Raw genomic sequence first — 17,997 nt, 5'->3', positions numbered from 1 at the left:
GCTCTTAATTCTTGTTGATCTTCTCTGAATCTATTTCCAGCATGTCTGTATCCTTCTTAAAGTGTAGTTTTGAGTGGAATAATTCCCTTCTGTGTTTTACATGCGAGTCTGCTTTAATAACTCCACAAATAACTCCTGTCCATTAACTTTTATATGATAACTTCAGAGCATAAAACCATACTTAATTTATCATGTTTCTACAAGAGGGGTTATCAACCTATAGCTCATGGGATGGATTCAGTAACATGCTGCTAGATGGAAGAAAAATGGAAAAGGATTTTGAGGCCACAGATCAGTCTTGGCCTTGAGCAGGGCCATTCTGTCCCACTGCCAGAAAACGTTGCTAACTGCCGATTTGTAACTTAAACATCCTTTTCCACCATCCTTTCACCTAGCCAGGTATCTTGATTTTGCATTTGTGTATTCAATTCCTCCTTCCTACAAATCACACTTTGCATTTGTTATTCAGTTGAGACTTGTTAGAGCATAAGCACTGCCACGTACTGGGTCAGATGATAGGTCCATCTTCTCACCACACCATCGCAGCAGGCTGGGGAATACCAAGCCAGACTGCGTCCATACAATGCATCCCTGCCAGCTCTACATGTTTGTGGTCCGTACCATCCATCATTCCTTTGCACCCTGCCTGGATACCATGTGTCAGGACACCCTTGGTGAGGAGGAAGTTCCCAGGTGGACAAGCATATACTCTATCTTGATCATTTGAACTACCTGCAACCTGAGCTGGCAGTTTCTCCACAGAGCTGTTGCCACAGGCATGTATCCACAGGCATACTTCATGGCTTCCCCTAAAACCTTCCCCTTCTGCAGGCAGAGGGAGACCCTACCTGAAGCCCCTTCACCACTTCCTCTAGAACCTCCTGCTGGGGCTCTAGCTGCACTACTTGGCACACCTTTTCATTTATGCATTCCCTATCTGCAGCCCCACCAAATCCCAGGACTTCCTGGTCTACCCCCTCCAAGCTAATGATATACCTGACCAGGAAGGAAGCTCTAGCAACTGGGACCCCCAGGGACTGCAGGGCTGTTTTCCTGTCCCTGGTCCCATCACATTTCTGGGAAATGTCACTGGGCAGCATCCACTGGCTCCTTGGCAGTGGCATACCAACAGGAGAGGGTGGGGGGGCCTGCCCCCAGGTGATGGCCTAGTGAGGGCGCCAGCCAGGCCCTCCAGGAGGTACTCGGTCCCCTGGCAGCAATTCTATTTTCAACACCAGCATTTCTGGACTTGGCAATCAGCTGCTGGGAGACCACCTCCCTCCCGTGGAAGGGGCACAAATGCAAGCATTGGCCTCCCGGCACCAGAGACCCACAGTACGCCACTGCTCTTTGGACACATTTGAAGGCCAGCGGGCACTGTCCCGTGCGCTCTGCTCCCTGTCCCTGCTTGGCGCGCTTGTTTGCAACTGTTGACTGCCACTCCCATCCCTCTTGCATCTTGTATTTGTCCCAAGCAATCAAAAATGTGCCCTTAGCAGTCCCCCTGCGCCACCATCCAGGGGGGGCTCACAGCTCTAGTTGGTGGGCTTGTTCCACATTCAGGAATGGCTCAGGTGCCTGCCTCACGACGGTGACCCCGAAAGGGAGAGTGAGCTGGGCACGACCCGTTTCTTCCCCCATTCCTTTTTCACTTGCAGCCTCCAGGATTCAAGGTCTAGGAAGCTGGGATCCAGAGCCTGCAGCCCTAACGTCCATACTCAACAGGAACTAGTTCCCCTTCTCTCCCAGAATTTGTCCAGCCCCTTTGTTTTGAAGCGGGCTAAACAGCGGCTAAAGCGCCCCCAGTCGCAGCGAGGATCTCAGAGCCTCTCACAACGTGCCAAAATGGCGCCGAGGAGGGCGGGACGCTGCGCACCAGGGCGGCTGAGGCGGGAGAACGTCCCGGCACGAGACCGGGTGCGCACGCAGGTAACCTCAGGCGGGGGCAGGGGGTGACCCCGAGTTCGCCCTCCCCAACTGCTGCGAGCCGGTCACGTGGGCTCAGGATCCTGGCCCCATCCCCCGCCCTCGCTCTCCAGGACTGGACGCGAGAGGCCCATTGCGCAGGCGCCGCGTCTCACGAGGCGGTGTGGGGCGGGGCTTGCGCCAGGGACGTTACAACTTGTCTGGCCCAGCGGCGACGCCATTTTGAATCGGCTGCGGTTGGAAGCGGCGGCGGCTGAGCGAGGCGCTGCGTCCCCCGAGAGAGCCGGAGAACATGGCGGCGAACCGGAATCTGAAGCAGGTGCGGATCGAGAACAGCTCCCCGGCGGCGCCGCTGGGTGTGGTGGGCGGCGGCGGCATGAAGGGGCTGCGCGGCCTGGAGGCGGAGAACGAGGCGGCCGCCATGGCGCTGGGCAAGGAGCCCGGGGACGAGGAGCAGGGGCGCGGCTTCACCATTGACATCAAGAGCTTCCTGAAGCCCGGCGAGAAGAGCTATACGCAGCGCTGCCGCCTCTTCGTCGGTAACCTGCCCACCGACATCACCGAGGAGGACTTCAAGCGCCTCTTCGAGCGCTACGGGGAGCCCAGCGAGGTCTTCATCAACCGGGACCGCGGCTTCGGCTTCATCCGCTTGGTAAGGCCAGCCCCTCGCTTCCTGCCCGCCGCCTGTGGGGACCCGCTGGAACCGGCCCCTCCGGGCTACTTCCCGCCCCCCCCCCGCGCTTCCAGAAGTTTCCTTGTGCGAGCGGGCGGGTGGCTGATGCTACCCTCTGCAGGGACGGGAGGCCCCGTGCTGCTCCATTAGGGCTGAAAGACCACCCCCTGTTTCCCCCTACCCACTCTTTTTTTTGGTGCAGCCTGTTTGGCCCAACCCTGAAGACCGCAGGTATGGGCCCATGTAGACAGGTGTGCTTGTGGTTTCCATGCACACTGCCAAGATCTCCATGAAAGCAAGGACTCGCATGGAGATCTCAAAGCCTTGTGGTGTTTAATTGCAAATACCCTGAATGGCCTGGGCTGCTCATGGGGATGGTTCCTGTTTAAAACGTGCATTCTGGTATTTCCAGTTGAATGTGTCAAAAAAACCCCCATTTTTTCAGTCCTCCGTTCCTCCCCATCCATAAGGAATTGCCTCTAGTTTAATTAGTCAATGCTGTCTTGCCTCTAGTTTAATTAGTCAATGCTGTCATGACTGTTTCTGTGTACAGTTTACAACGGATAGAGTAGAGATGGGCAGCCTGCCATACGAGGAACAGAAGTGGCATTGGGGTAGCCTTTGTGTGCAGCATCTGGCAGATTCGGAAGGAGCTGGTAGGAAAGGAAGCAAAAAGAACAGATCTAGGAGGGAACAGAACAGATCAGGCAGAGGAAGAGGATCAGAGGGGGGCCTGCTGGCCCCCCCATTGGTATAGTTAATATACACATAGTTGGCTGGCAGGTGGGAATTTAAGGTTTTTTGGCTTCCTTAATTGCCCCTCTACCTTTCAGTAGTTGAGACTTGTTTTTCTTAAGCCATTTCTAATGTAAGTTTTCTAACTCTCACTTGCCTATGCGCTTTTAAGTGTTGGTTTGTGTAGTCTTCTTCCCCTCCCCCCATCACAATTTATGATATAAGATAAAATACATTTTTTTTGTTTTGCTGATGGGCAGTTTCTAGGCATAATGAGGGATGAAGCAACTCATGTTGCCCTTTAGCAATTTATCTAGTTATCTGAACACTTTTAATGGGCTGTGGAGGAAGCATCATCCTGTTTCCTTGGCTTGAGGAATGGCTCTTTTAGCAGAAGAATATTCGGCATAAGTGAAAGAAAAGCTCCAACTAAGAAAAGAGGATGTTGGGAAAAGCTGACTTGTGGGTTAGAGTGGACAAAGGATGAAAACAAGTGAGGAATAGTAGTTGTTTAAAGTAAAAATGGAAAGTACAGAAGCTACAATAAAGAATCTCAAGGGAATCTAAAGCAGTTTACTTCTAAAATATAGATTGTGTTGATTTAGGAAGGGTACTGATTCAATCAGTACTTATAGTAGATAATAACTAACCAAGCTAACTAAAAAAAGGAGCTCCTTGTGAATTTTAAAATCCTTCTTTCTTCCAAGGCACCATGGGTGACTGGTACCACCTTAGTTGGAGGTGGGGGGGACACATGCCCTCCCTAATGACAGTCAGTGACTGTGGCCAGTTTTGCTGACGGGGGTCCGCCGTAGCCAATTACGCTGACTGGGAAGTGGCTGTGACACTTCGTCTGGCGCTCGCAGTGGGTCATTGGTGCTCCTGCCTGCCGGTCACCCAAGTGGGGATCGTGGCCTGTCGGGGTGCACCAGCACTCTTGGGGTGCACATGCACCCCCTACCTGTCACCACTGCAAGGCACTGTCCAATTTGAGAAATAAATCTAGAAATATTTATGGGACCTGAAGAGGAACTAGAGCAGGGGTGGGCAATTATTTTGGACAGAGGGCTGCTTAATGAGTTTTGGCAAGCCATCAAGGGTCGCATGACAGGCAGCCCAGGGCAGGTAAATATTAATTTTCTAAATTTTTTAGGGGCCCTGCAGGCCAGACAGAATGGCCTGGCGGGCCACATCTGGTCCCCGGCTGCATTTTGCCCACCCCTGAGCTAGAGTGTAATCCTTGAATGTGGAATGGTCACATAAACATGATGAATAGAAAAGTACTAAAAAAAGAGAGATTTGAAATCTTACTATTTAGGTAACAAGCTGAATTCTTTTCTGTCTTGGTGTGGGGAATTTCCTCTAGCTCACAACTAAAACATACATTTAAGAGGCATTTTTTTAAATAGATTGTGGGGGAGCCACATGCAGATTGCTCAAATCAAATGTAATCTGAAACAGCTCCGAGAATAGGATATTGGTTGTAGCTTTTAAAAGTGCCCAGCGCTAAGTTGCATACATTTATATAAATGGCGAAATGCATGTCAGGGCTGAGAAAATGGCGGCAGCATCCTTTTGAACTAAAACACATTGAAGGTGTTTTCGTTTCCAAGCACACCACTGCCATTTTCTTAGTGCTGACGCACAGTTCGCAGTTGATACAAACACATGTGATGCAGTGCTGGGCACTGGTCAGTTCACATGCTCTGCAGACTCGATTAATCAAGTCTGTTCCAACGTGCTGGATTTTCAGCACATCGGAGCAGACAAACGTACGTGTATAAATGCCCATAGGCGGATGAGGTCCTTTGGGTAAATGTGATATCTTTTTATAGATCAACTGAATAGTTGGAAAAATTGTTCTTTGCAAGCTTTTGGGCACAAACATCCTTCTTTGAGAAGAGTGTACTTTCAGTGTTGAAGCATTCCCCCTCAGTTTTAACACATGTAAAATAAAAATTAATGTTTTAAAGGGCAAAGTAGCTTTGTAGAAAATGGAATAGGAGTGTGCATAAAATGTGTTTGTTTTTTTTCCCTTTGAAAAAGGAATCTAGGACACTTGCTGAAATAGCAAAGGCAGAACTTGATGGTACGATTTTGAAGAGCAGACCACTTAGAATTCGTTTTGCTACACATGGAGCTGCCTTAACAATCAAGAATCTTTCACCTGTGGTTTCGAATGAGCTACTGGAACAAGCCTTCTCTCAGTTTGGCCCAGTGGAGAGAGCTGTTGTTGTAGTAGATGACCGTGGTAGAGCTACAGGGAAAGGTTTTGTGGAGTTTGCAGCAAAACCTCCAGCACGGAAGGCTCTAGAAAGATGCAATGATGGGGCATTCTTACTGACTACGTAAGTTTTTAAGGTGTCTTTCTTCCCCCCCCCCCCCCCCCCCCCCCCCCCTCTTGTTTTGTAGGTTTCTCCCCCCCCCCCCCCCCCCCCGGTTAATTTTTGTGAATGCGTTTAAAATGTGGAGAAAACTGCCTCATAAGCAGGGGTCCTGGTTTTGTCTGTTTAAATATCCCAAATTCTTTGATTAAAAAACCCTCCCAAATTCTCTGATTAAGCCCGCATTCTTCTGCAATTAAAATGAAACACCACTAAAAATATATATAGGTGTCAGTTGAATACAATATTTTATTGATATACAACTTTAAAGTGGGGGTGCACTGATAGAGATTTGCTGATACTGATAGCTGATTTTTAAAGGAGGTGTATCAGCCAATACCAATTTCTGATACCAGCCCAGCAGCTTGGATGAGCTGTGTGCAGCTGATAAGTCTGGTGTGGGGGAAGGGAAGGGGCATGGGGGGGGCAGATTAAGGCCCCCAAGGTGAGGGAGGACTGTGGCTGGGGGAGGGGCAAGTACTGCCCAGCTGGAGTGGGCACGGGATGGAGCCCCAGGGAGGTTGTGGGGGGGTGGCTCCTGTTACTGTGTGCTGCTAGTCTGGTGCTCGGTGGGTGAGTGCTACACCAGCAGTGTGCAGCAGCTCTGTCTTGTGCCCATCCTGGCTGGGCAGCACTTACTCCAGCCCCACTCTTCCCTCATCACTGGGGGCCTAAATCTTCCTCCCCCATGCCCTTTCCCTCTCCCCTCCCCTCCCCTCCCCTTCCACAACACGACTTACCAGCTGCTTTTGTCCAAGTTGCTGGGCTGTGCTCCTCACTGCTTATGTGCTGTGCTGCAGCTGCGTGCACACATGGGCATTTATCCGCCAAATTATCAGCTGCATCAGGCCGACTTTCAATATGATTGATTTTCTTTGCATCAGCGCTGGTCCGATATCGGACCGATGCATTAGTGCATCTCTACTGCAATTTGTAAGCCTACCAGTGCTTCATTCGTTATAATAAAATAAATTCTAAATATATATATTTTGATATTTGATTTTGAGTTTTTTTTATAATGGAAAATTAGAGCCCCCCCTTGCCCCCTTTCCTCACCAGGATGTGGGTTTAGCTGCATCTGTCCCCCTGCTGCTGCTTTGTGGTGCTGAACAGCCCTGGTATGCCAGTGCCTTGCCCCTGCTTTTGCCTCTCACTCCTGACCTGCTGCCCCCACCTGCAGTGAGGAGGGGAGTGGGTATGTGGGGAAGGGAAGGAGCTCTGAAGTACAGTTGATGCTGGGGAGGCATATGACCCATGCACTGCTGTGCGCCCCCCCCTCCCCCCCAGTTTTCTACATCTGCAGATAGGTGCAGGACTGTTATGAACAATAGACTAACATGCATAAGTCTAACTGATTAATGATAACATTTTCTTGAATAGATTATCTGTTTGATTGCAATTTAATTATTCACCCATATTTTGTATCCATTTTCTAGTCTTTCAGAATTATCCATAGTTATTTTGATTCTTACTGATTTCATTCCTGCCTCTGGAGTTATTAGTAATCAGAGTTTGATCAGTTTTACTGGTTTGTTTTTACTCCACTGCAACTTGGTAAAACTATAAGTAGAAACACTGAAGTTAACCATGAGCAGACTCAGGAACATAACCCATCTGTTTTCATTTGAGAGGTTTAATTTGTCAGTATAAGATCTAGAAAAAATGTTTAAGTGAAAGTTAAAAGATGCTTCTTGCCTCAGAGAGTTTAATTCTTTTCTACATGGATTTTAGCTTAATTAATTAATTAATTTTATTAGCCAAATAGGGGACAGAAAAAAAGGCAATAATGTTTTCCATGCAAAATAAGTGGCTTGTTTGCAAGGCAGATTTGCTGCTAACAAAATGTTTTTGAAGGAATTAATGTTTACATGAAGTAAGACATTTTTAGAATGCATTTTCAAAATATTACATGGTTACCTGTTTCAATGTGGATTTCATTAGTTAAAACATTTCTTTCAGAACACCTCGCCCTGTGGTTGTAGAACCTATGGAACAGTTCGATAATGAAGATGGACTGCCAGAGAAGTTAATGCAAAAAACACAACAATATCATAAGTAAGTTGGATATATGGTCATCTATCTTAGTTCGGCTTGGTAGGCAAGAATCTCTTGTACTTTGCCTTGACGTGTGTTCAGGGTAGTGAAAAGAACATCAGAAATGCTGATATAATCATTGATAGAATTGTTTATCAATTAGAGCGTTTAATAATATTTAATCATTGATGTAATTGTTTGGTCCATTGATTTTTAGATGTGAGGACTTCCTGTTTGTGAAATGCAACCTCAAATTATAGGTACTCAGGCCATGATACTGCAGAAGATTGTTTGCCTCATGCTTGCTTTTAAATCCTATGAATAGTTCACTCAGCTTTTGTTAAATTTAACTCTGTTAAATTAAGCGTGTGTGTGTCTTTGCAGAACAGGGTCTTAGCTACTGCAGCAACATAAGCAGCTGTATAACTTTAAACGCCAGGTAGAACAAAGGTTCTTTAATTTATCACTGATCAATAAATACATCTTTTGATTTTGCAACTTGTGCATCCAGAAATGTTGATTGCTGGAGGCAGAATGGCTTGCAAGAACAGAATAACTTTCTACAAATGATGTATATGATAACTGTTTTTGTACATGTGCCATTGTAAAATTAAAAAGCAAAGCATTTTGTTAGAAAGTATATTGTCAACTGAAAAGATAGTGTTAGCTTTTAAAAACTTTTAGTAATACTTTAGTACTGTAGCAAGTTTTGATGCATTCAGGTTCACAAGTGGGGACCTACTTAACTCATGATCAGAGAGAGCCATTTTCATAGTTTGCTCATGGCATGAAGGGCTGATAAGGTGGGCATTTCCCGGTGGCCCTGCCATCACTGCTGATTGGCAGAGAGGCCCTGCCATCACTGCAGACAGTCAGTAAGTCTCAAGCATGTGAGAGTGGCTATAGGGATTGCTGCTATAGGGTTTGTCTTAAGTATTGTGGTAAGGATTGGGAGAGTCTAAACAGCGTATTCATATTAGAATATGAATAATACACTGTTTTTTGCAGGGTGGGGGGTTGATTTTGCAGAAAACTGTGGCTGGAATATTTCCCGGGGATTGCAAATACTGCTGGTTTCACGGTTTCAGTGAGAACTGCAAATTAAGTAGGTCCCTATTCGTAAGTCATATATGCAGCTTCTTGCTGTAGAAGCCTGATAGTTGTTAGATTAATTTCATAGCTTTTTACTAAAGCAGCAGATATTTTCAGTATTTAAACATGAAACAAAGTATTTGATAATAAGATATAATTATGTGGGGGTTTTATTTGGTTTCATATTTATTATTTATTTAAATTTTTATTTGGTCATGCAGGGTGATCTCTACGGTGCTAATGTGCAGTTTTAAGATTTACATTTGGAAAACAATTAGTCTTATGTTTGGCCATTTGATTTGAAATTAGAAATATATTAATTGAAATGCATCATTAGGAGTATATTTAGTACTCCTAAATAGACAAATATATATATATATATATATATATATATATCTCTTTACATTAAAGAGAACAGCCTCCACGTTTTGCTCAGCCTGGAACTTTTGAGTTTGAGTATGCTTCACGGTGGAAGGCTCTTGATGAGATGGAAAAACAACAACGTGAACAGGTTGACAGAAACATTAGAGAAGCCAAAGAGAAACTAGAGGCAGAAATGGAAGCAGCTAGACATGAACATCAGTTAATGCTGATGAGGCAAGGTAAAAATCAGATACTCAGTGTAAAGATAATCTGTTCTCACTATTTTATGTGTAGTATATTGATTGTATATTATTTGTGTATGGTGGTAAAAGTGTCAGAGAGTTTGTTAGATGATTGGCCCTTTAATAAAATGCATAATAGAGAGAGGGGCAGTACTTCTACTGAAGTTATGCTATTTTCAGACAAATATCTTAAAATCAAGTGCGATACAGACTTCTGCAGATTAAAAGGTGATACCAGGGCCACAGTCTTGTTTTGACACAGTCTAAATACTGTATGTCTTCAAATTTAAGACATGGTCAAATTTTCTGACACTTAATTTTTAGGACAGAAGGTGCCAGATGAAGATAAATGTACAAGACTAGAAGTTCTGTGGTGTCTATAAGAATGTTTTTTATTTTTAACTCAAATTTAAAATGTAGCTATTTTAGAAGAAATACTTAAAAAAAACCCAAAACCCCAACACATTTATACTCAAAGGAATACAGTGGTAGTAATTAAGCATATTGGGGTAGCTTCATAGATTCAGTGGTAGAGATTTTTTACTCTTCTGTTTTGAATGTTGCATGTGTTCCTAACTTGAATCAAGTTAAAATTTTCATATTATGATAGACATGAATAACTGTCACTGCACATCTCTGGCCTTCTCCCCTGGACATAACTATGTGTTGGGAACTATTTTTTGTTTTTGTAACTGAAAATCTTTTTTGCTTTGGAGCCCAACTTTGGGGTCTAACCGTATAGACAATCAAAGGAACACATTTGCACGTTTGGGGGGGGAGGGGTTTTTTTTTCTATCTAATTGAATTGTTTTAAACCAACATTGCCTTTTTCATTACAGAAGATCTTAGTGCTTTTGACAGGCCACACTAATAAACACTGAAACCCTTGGTGTGGAAAAGAACCACTACAATGCAAAGTAATGGAAAGAGGGGAAACTGGCTGTGTGCACTTACACTAAAAAAAATGTGCTGTGGAATTTTTTTTAATTCTCTCAAAAGGCTGTATTGGATGCCAAGCAGTTTTACATTCCATCTTGACATACCAGAATGGTGTCTCTCGTCATTTTTAGAATGTTAAAATTCTAAAAGCATCATGAAGTCTATCTTATTTAAAAGTTTTGGGCATGAACAACGGATATATATCCCTTCTGTCACAACATATTTGGCTTTCTGTGATGCTTAATAAGTAAACTCTTAATAATGCATTCTGCTTCTGGAAAACAAAGGTATTTTGTTCCACATATTTTTTTATATAAACATTCACGTGTTTTTTCACACACGTTTCCAGTGACTTGGCTAGGCTTAGGATATTTTTCCAAATGGCTCAGCTGCTAAATGCTTTATTAAGTGGGTATTTATTTATAGCTTGCTTTTGTATTAATAATTTAGAGTTCCTACTGGGTTAGTTATTTGAAAAGTTCATTTTGAAATGTTTTTAATTGAAAGCTTAAACAATATTTTATTTACTTTTTCTTACCAAGTTGTCTTAAATTACTATGGCTAAAATATTCAAGGGAAAATATATTTTTCTTTACTCATTTTACAAATAATTGACATCACTAGGTTTGCTGAAAAACGTAATATTTGTCTGAAGATCACACGTTTGCAACATAGAAAAGATAAAGAATGTAAAAAAAAAGTGTTTATAAAACCCCACATAATGGTATATTTAATACCTGAAACACAGTTACTTTCTAAAATAATTAAAAATTTTAGGTTGTCCCCCTTATTAATGTTCAATGACTTTTGATTAAAGAGCCTAAAGCAGTAAAATACATGATCTCAATACAGGCATGTGGTTCCCACAGCAAAGATCCCTAAAAATGTAACTTGGGAAATTCAGGGCAAGAACATACAAAGTGTGGGGGGCTGTGGGGGGAGAGAAATTCTAGGCGATTTGGGAGAAGAAAAAAGTTTGGGGGGAAAAAAAGAACGGATTGGATAAAGAGTTCATTTCAGTACTGGAAATACTACAAAAGTTAATTTATTTGTGGATGGCTTTCTTGTTAAAAACCAAGTAGAAGTGGTTTGTGTATACTAATGATCCAGTATTTGCCAAGTTTTATAATCTTTCTACTTCCTTCAGCTTTTGTCTTCTCTTGAAGGTTTCTTTTGATGAGCTTGCTCTTTTTGTTTTAATCGGGATGCTAAAGAGCAGTTCATTTTCTCAACTGCCATGTGGGTACAATCAAGGATTGATTAGGGCAGGGGTGGCCAACCTGTTACATGAGTGCCACAAAGTGATAAGGAAAGCTTCTGTGCATGGCATGTGGTAGATGAGGGAGGGGGGACAAGCAGAACAGCAGCAGATAGGGTAGGAAGCAGAAAGTGGATCAGGAAATCAAGCAGGGGTCATAGTGCAGGGATCAGAAAGCATAGAAGGGGGATAGGGTAGGGAGCAGAAAGCAGAGCAGTAGATTAGGCAAAGGAAGGAGATCAAGAATGACACTTTGGGGGAGTGACCCTAAATTGTAGCACAGTTGCCAGAAATGTTGGCTCCCTGGATTAGGCTAAGCGTTTGCTATTGCCCATGATTCCTTTTAAGAGGCATGGGAAGGGAAGAAGTTTTTTTGAACAATTGTGCTTGGCTGATGACAGCACTATTTCACCAGCTGTTAATTTGCATCATAGGATAGGAGAGGAATGGATAAAGGAAGTGCAACTGCTGTGTTAAGGACCATTTAAGGGAAGCTGTACTATTCACATTAGTACCCTACTGGGAAACAGTGTTCCTTTATAAGTGGGTGGACTATCTTGCTATTTTCTGTAGGAGCAGTGAGCCCCTCCTTACATACTTTGATACCAGATGGCCTTGGCAGTTCTTGCCATGCCTTTAACAGAAGAAAGCTAGGCTTTTCCTTATATGTCTTAATTTGACAAGACCTGATGCTAGTGAGGAGAGGTTGCTTCTACAGCGATCCCTTTTTTTAAGACCATCTCTCCTCACCAAAAAATGTAAGGAATTAAATGAAAATACATTGACATAGTGATCTTTATTTTCCTCTTTTTATTAATTAACACTAAGGCCAGCACTTTCCAAACCTGGTACGTTTGGGTACTCTTGAACCTGCCATACTGCAGCTACCTCCCTAAGATTTTCCAAATTACCCAGATAGTTCAGTAGAGGCTGGAGCTCATGCTAATATCCTTGGCTTTCTAATGTCCCCTCCTCCATGCTTAGTAATTCAGTGCTGGGTGGGCTCTCTGCACTAAATATTGGACATTTGAATTCAGTGGGGTGTTGTGCCTAGTCCTGTACCACTCCATGCTGGCTGAGGAGTCATATTAGCACTCACTGTTAACCAGTGCACCACATCAGTATATATGTTTCCATATGAATTATGGCAAATATTCCAGTTAAAAAAAAAAAAGTAAACTAGAGTGAGTTAGTTAACACTGATAGAGTGAGTGTGTTTCATTTTTCAGCATGGTAGGAAAGGCATACCTAATACATACGTGTCTTTGTGGGAGGGTGGAAGTACTTTGCTCTCTGCAAAGAGTTTGCAGGTGTTAAGTTGAAGTGCTACATGTGGGTTAGGAACAACACTGAGTATCATTGGCAAGCTTAAGTAGTGTGGAGTTCCTGAACCTCTCTAGATTGATTAAGTCTTGTGCTGAGAATCTGGCATGGGGTTTTTTTGTTAGATAACTAGGGGTGCACTAATAAAGGTTTGTTTGGCCGATACTGATGGCCAATTATTAACCAGCTATATTGGCCAATACCAGTCTGGTTGCTGATATGCAGCCTGGCAGCTTGGAGAGCAGTGTCTGGCTGGTAAGTTGGTTAGTGGGAAGGCGTGGGGGGGCAGGTCAAGGCCCCCCCATAGTGAGGGAGGGAGTGGGGCAGGGTGTGGGACAGAGTTGTGGGTAGCTTATTGGGAGAGGGTGGCTCATACCACTGTGCACACCCCCAGGGGAGGCATGGGGGACGTGTGCCCCCTGGAAACAGGGTGAGGGCAGGCTTCTTGCTGTGGACTCTTCCTGGAGGGGGGCAGAGGCAAGTCACCCCAAAATTTGTCGTAGACACCCCTCTCAGCCCCACTGCTGCCTGTCCCACCTCCCTAAGTGCAGCTGCAACACAGCCCTCCCCCCGCCAGGAAGAGGCTGGCACAGCCTCCAAGCCCACAATGGGCAGCCTGCCCTTGCCTCACACACAGATCCAGGGGCATATGTCCCCCATGCCTCTCCTGGGGGATGCACAGCGGCGGGGAGCTCATTTCCTGGATGAACCACCCGCAGCTCTTGTCCCACACCCTGCCCTGGCTGGACAGTGCCTGCCCCAGCCCCACTTCCTCCCCAACCAGTCTTGGTCTCAGGTGGATGCTTTGCAAAACTTGACATCTGCTGATGGCTAACTCCTGTAGAGGGGATAGCTGACTAGAAGCTGTTCCTTGTGTTGGGAGAACCTCCAGCTGAAATGAGTGGAATTACTTGCATATGGAGGACTATCCGGAGTAGGATATTGGAATTTCTTTTCTCAGCTCTGGGTTCCTTATTTAAAGTATCTTTTATGTGATAAAAAGACTTTGTCCACTGAAAACTTTGTAATACATTCTGAGGTATGTGTTTTAGTGGTCGTAGTGCTTACTGAACTCATTTAGTGCTGCTTTATTGTAAGTTCTGATGATGACTGTGACTACTTGTGTGGTGCTGATGCTTTGACTTTGTAACTGTCCCTGTACCTTTTGTACTCGCAGCACCAAAGTTACAAACACTAGCATCAATGTTTTTCCTAAAGAGAGGTGACAAAAGGCTTTCTTGGACTCTTTTCCACTATTATCTGCTCTTTCTGTAGTACTGAATCTGCATTCTTTTCTTGTTAACTTGCAGTTAATGTCACCTTAGTAACTGCTTCTGGACCACACTGCCTTAGGACTAGATGTGCTTGGTTTCAGCTGCGTTAAGTATTTTCTCTGCTAAATCTCTGATTGGGGTTACATCCTTTGTTTGGCACAGCATGCAAACAAGTCTTTCAAATGTTTACAGCAGTGTGAGAGGGTACATGAATCTGAGTGCTTGGGTAGCAAAAACAGCCTTTGGGAAAACACTAAATTTGTATTTTTGAGTTCCACATCTTCTGTTATCAGCACTGGTTTTGGTTTCTTTTGCCGGGGGGGATTTTTTTTACTGGGTAGTACCATTTCTTACACAACTGATGAAAGTTTCCCTGTAAAGCCGACCTGTACTGTATTTTTTTTTTTTTTTTTTTGCACAGATCTGACTTCAATCCTATTATCAATCTAGCTGATCCATAGTATGCTTTCCATTGATTGTAAGACTTAAAACAAGCCCTCTTGCTGTCCTGGCCTCATCTGTCTTGGATGTCACTTCATTTATGCATTCATGTCTGTCTAAAGTTTGTTTCACATGCATATTTTTTATCATTATTACTTGGTAATAACTTTTCCTAGGCTATGCCTGCAGCCTCTAATAAGACTGCTAACAAAGGTAGTACCCTTTTATGGTATTCACACCTGAGCCACTTTGCTTTGGGTCATTTGGGATGCAGAAGCCCAGAAGTACATGCTTATTAGACAATACCCTTCTAATGTCTTTTATTTGCAGTAATATTTTCTGATGGTGTGCCTCAGAGGTGTCAAATATATGCCCCACAGGCCAAATTTGGCTCCCAGGGCTTGTAATTGCAGCTGCCAGAGCCACTGTGGTGATGGTGTTAATCGGTGTGGGTTCTGAAGCAGTTGTTTCAGCATGGCTCTAGAATCCAGGGAGGGAGTTAATGCCACTTGCCTTGCTACACCTGCGGCTGAAATAAGGATTTTTAATTGCCCCTGGTCTTAAGATTGGTGGTAGGGGATAAGGGAGCACAAGCAGTAACAGCATCAACTCTCTTGGTTTTGGAGCTCTGCTGAAATGGTGGTACTTCCTGTATCCAGCCTGTGAGGCCAAACAAGTTTGAAAACTGGTGTTTTGGGATGTTTACTATATTGACCTTGTTCTCCTATTATATCACAGGATTGAATGTTACTTCCAGAATTAAGGCTTGAGGTGATCTGGGTAATTGTAGAAGTCATTGTATTTGTGTCTAGTAAATTTAAAATACCATGATAAAACATTTGGAAGCTCAACTTATAGGTTGTTACCATTATTATTTTTTTCAAAGAAAATTTGATTATATTACTCTATTAGTATCTTTGGTCATGGTGCTAAAATAATCAGTGTGGCATTGTTTTAAGTTTTGAAAAGGTTTTTGACAAGGTCCTTCTTAAGATGCTACTAAAGAAAATAAATGGTCTTGTAGTGTGAGAGGATTATCTTGGAGCAAAAGCTGACCATAACACAAATTTAAAAATTTAGGAATAAATGATGATCATAGTCTAACACTGACAATAGGGTGCCTCAGGGGTCTGTGTCCTGCCTGATGTTTAATAAATTAACAGTTTAGAAAGATGGGGAGGACTAAGGTAATAACTTTTGTAGATGACAAAGTTCAGGTTAGTTATATCTAGAATAAGCTGTGAGGAATATTCTTAAGAATTTAATCAAAGTAGAAAAATGGGCAACCAAATAGCAGATTTAGATCAAAGTTAGTAATTGAAAAGCAATGTATACTGGAAGGAAAAATTAAATTATTTCTGTATTTGATGTGTCAGGTTAACTGTATTGATTTGGGAAAAGGAAAATTTATAGTGAAGACTTTGAAAAGTTTAGGACCTTAGAATGGAAACTACTAAAGGAAAGCATGATAAAATTATACAGAATTATGGGGGCTTCCGTTGTACTGTTCTGGAACAGGGGCTGGCAACTTAGGGCTCCAGGAGAGGAGGCTTCTATTGCACCATTGCAGCTGAGCAGTGGGAAGAAGTGGCAGTAGTGTGTTGGTCCTGACGCTTGCCCACTTCTGACCTGACTGGGGTCGTTCTGTCCCCTGCTATGCTGGAAAACATTTTCAATCCCTGTAATAGAACACAAGAGCAAGGCACACTCAGTGACAATAAAAGGAGAAAATCTCAGAACAAATATATTTATTTATTTTTTATATGATCGATAATTATAGTGTATTGCTTTGGTACAGGATGTTATTGAGGCCAAGAATTTTTCTAAACTGAAAATGCAACTAAAAATAATACACAGGTGTTGGGGATAATGATAACTAGCCAAAGAATTTTGGAAGAGAAATAAAACCTCAGATTTCAGGTTTTGAATAATTCTTTATTAGGGGTAAGTATAAGTCTGACATAAAGCTTCTGGCTTCCAGATTTTTTGCTCCTTCCTTTGAAAGTTTTTATTTGCATATCAAATGACCTGAGTAAGATGCACACCTTGGGTTAACCTATTGAATGCTGAAAGAGGAAGTTTTGAGTTTCCTTATTGTGGAGGTCTACTTTCTTGCAGATCTCATGAGGCGCCAAGAAGAACTGAGGCGTTTGGAAGAACTTAGAAATCAAGAACTACAGAAACGGAAGCAGATACAATTAAGGTATTTAGTTTTATTTTGTACAGATGTGGTAGTGAGTCACACATTTTAGACAAGTAATTGACATATGCTTGAGAAAAAGTAAGAATTTTTAGTTTGTAGGCCTTCATTTTAATGTCTGCTATAGATGCAGTTGTATTCTTCAGAAGTACTTTTATTAGGGGCACAAGAATAAATGCATATGAAGTTCCTACACTCCATGTGAAAAATTATTTTAAGATTGTTTTAAGTGTAGCCTTAGATAGGAACATGTCCATGATACATTTTCATGTGCTTAACTTAGAAAAGAGTCACAGAATCATAGAGAAGTAGGGTTGAAAGGGATCTCCAGAGTTTATCAGTTACAGTCCCCTTCCTGAGGCTGGATCATCCCTATCTAAAGTATCCTATATAAATCCATAATCTTACTTTTTATAAAACTAGCTTCAACCATAACATAACAGAAAACACAACAAACTAACCTGCCATAGGTAAAGCAGGGGAACCATGACATCCAATGTTGTATAATACTGTGATCTGTAATTATACAATAGAAATTTCTGTAAACTATTTTCCATGTGATATCTTATTCTGTGACATATACTAAAATTAAAAATTTCTTTAAGATCTGCTTTTTTATGTGCGCACAGATTTTATTTGAGTTTATAAATATGTTAATGTGCAAGAAAATAAGAAAAATATCAGTGCCTTGCACTTGAATTTACCAGTGTCCTTTGGAGACAGTTACCCATTGCACGGTAATTTATCTCCTGTGAAATAAGAGCCTGGGAAAAAAAGAGAGGGCAGAAATATCTATTACTACAAACATTTTGACAGTGTAATTATTTAACAAATATTCATAAAAGACTGGGTTCACCTTTAACCTATTGAATGCTGCCTGGCATAGCCACAACATCAAAGAATGTATCCATGTTGCTGTTGGTTGTATACCTGGTAAATACTAGGGCTGTGCGGAGCTTCGGGTGGTGATTTGATTTGGAGGAGATTTGGCAGCTGAATCTCTGAATCCAAATCGAATCGGGACCAATTTAAAGGTCCAAATCGATTCAGAGCTCTCCGAATCTTCGGCAAAGTTTTGCAGAGCTTTGCTGATTCGAACAGTCCCCAGTGGCT

At 42.9% G+C, this 17,997-nt stretch overlaps 1 protein-coding gene across 1 annotated transcript in view; it reads left to right on the top strand.

Moving 5' to 3' along the window:
- The first annotated feature begins 52 nt into the window (after positions 1–52).
- The window catches only part of PSPC1 (paraspeckle component 1), a 55,021-nt gene continuing 37,076 nt past the window's right edge, over positions 53–17,997 (top strand). The window contains exons 1-5 of the mRNA XM_006036209.3: positions 53–2,578; positions 5,381–5,682; positions 7,678–7,773; positions 9,256–9,446; positions 16,803–16,887. Coding sequence (XP_006036271.1) covers positions 2,219–2,578; positions 5,381–5,682; positions 7,678–7,773; positions 9,256–9,446; positions 16,803–16,887 — 1,034 coding nt within the window. The 5' untranslated portion in view covers positions 53–2,218. The remainder of the gene's footprint in view (positions 2,579–5,380; positions 5,683–7,677; positions 7,774–9,255; positions 9,447–16,802; positions 16,888–17,997) is intronic.

This window comes from Alligator sinensis, unplaced genomic scaffold (assembly GCF_000455745.1).
Source record: "Alligator sinensis unplaced genomic scaffold, ASM45574v1 scaffold1266_1, whole genome shotgun sequence".
In the NCBI taxonomy this organism is placed as follows: domain Eukaryota; kingdom Metazoa; phylum Chordata; order Crocodylia; family Alligatoridae; genus Alligator; species Alligator sinensis.
This window is presented reverse-complemented; position numbering and strand designations above follow the sequence as displayed.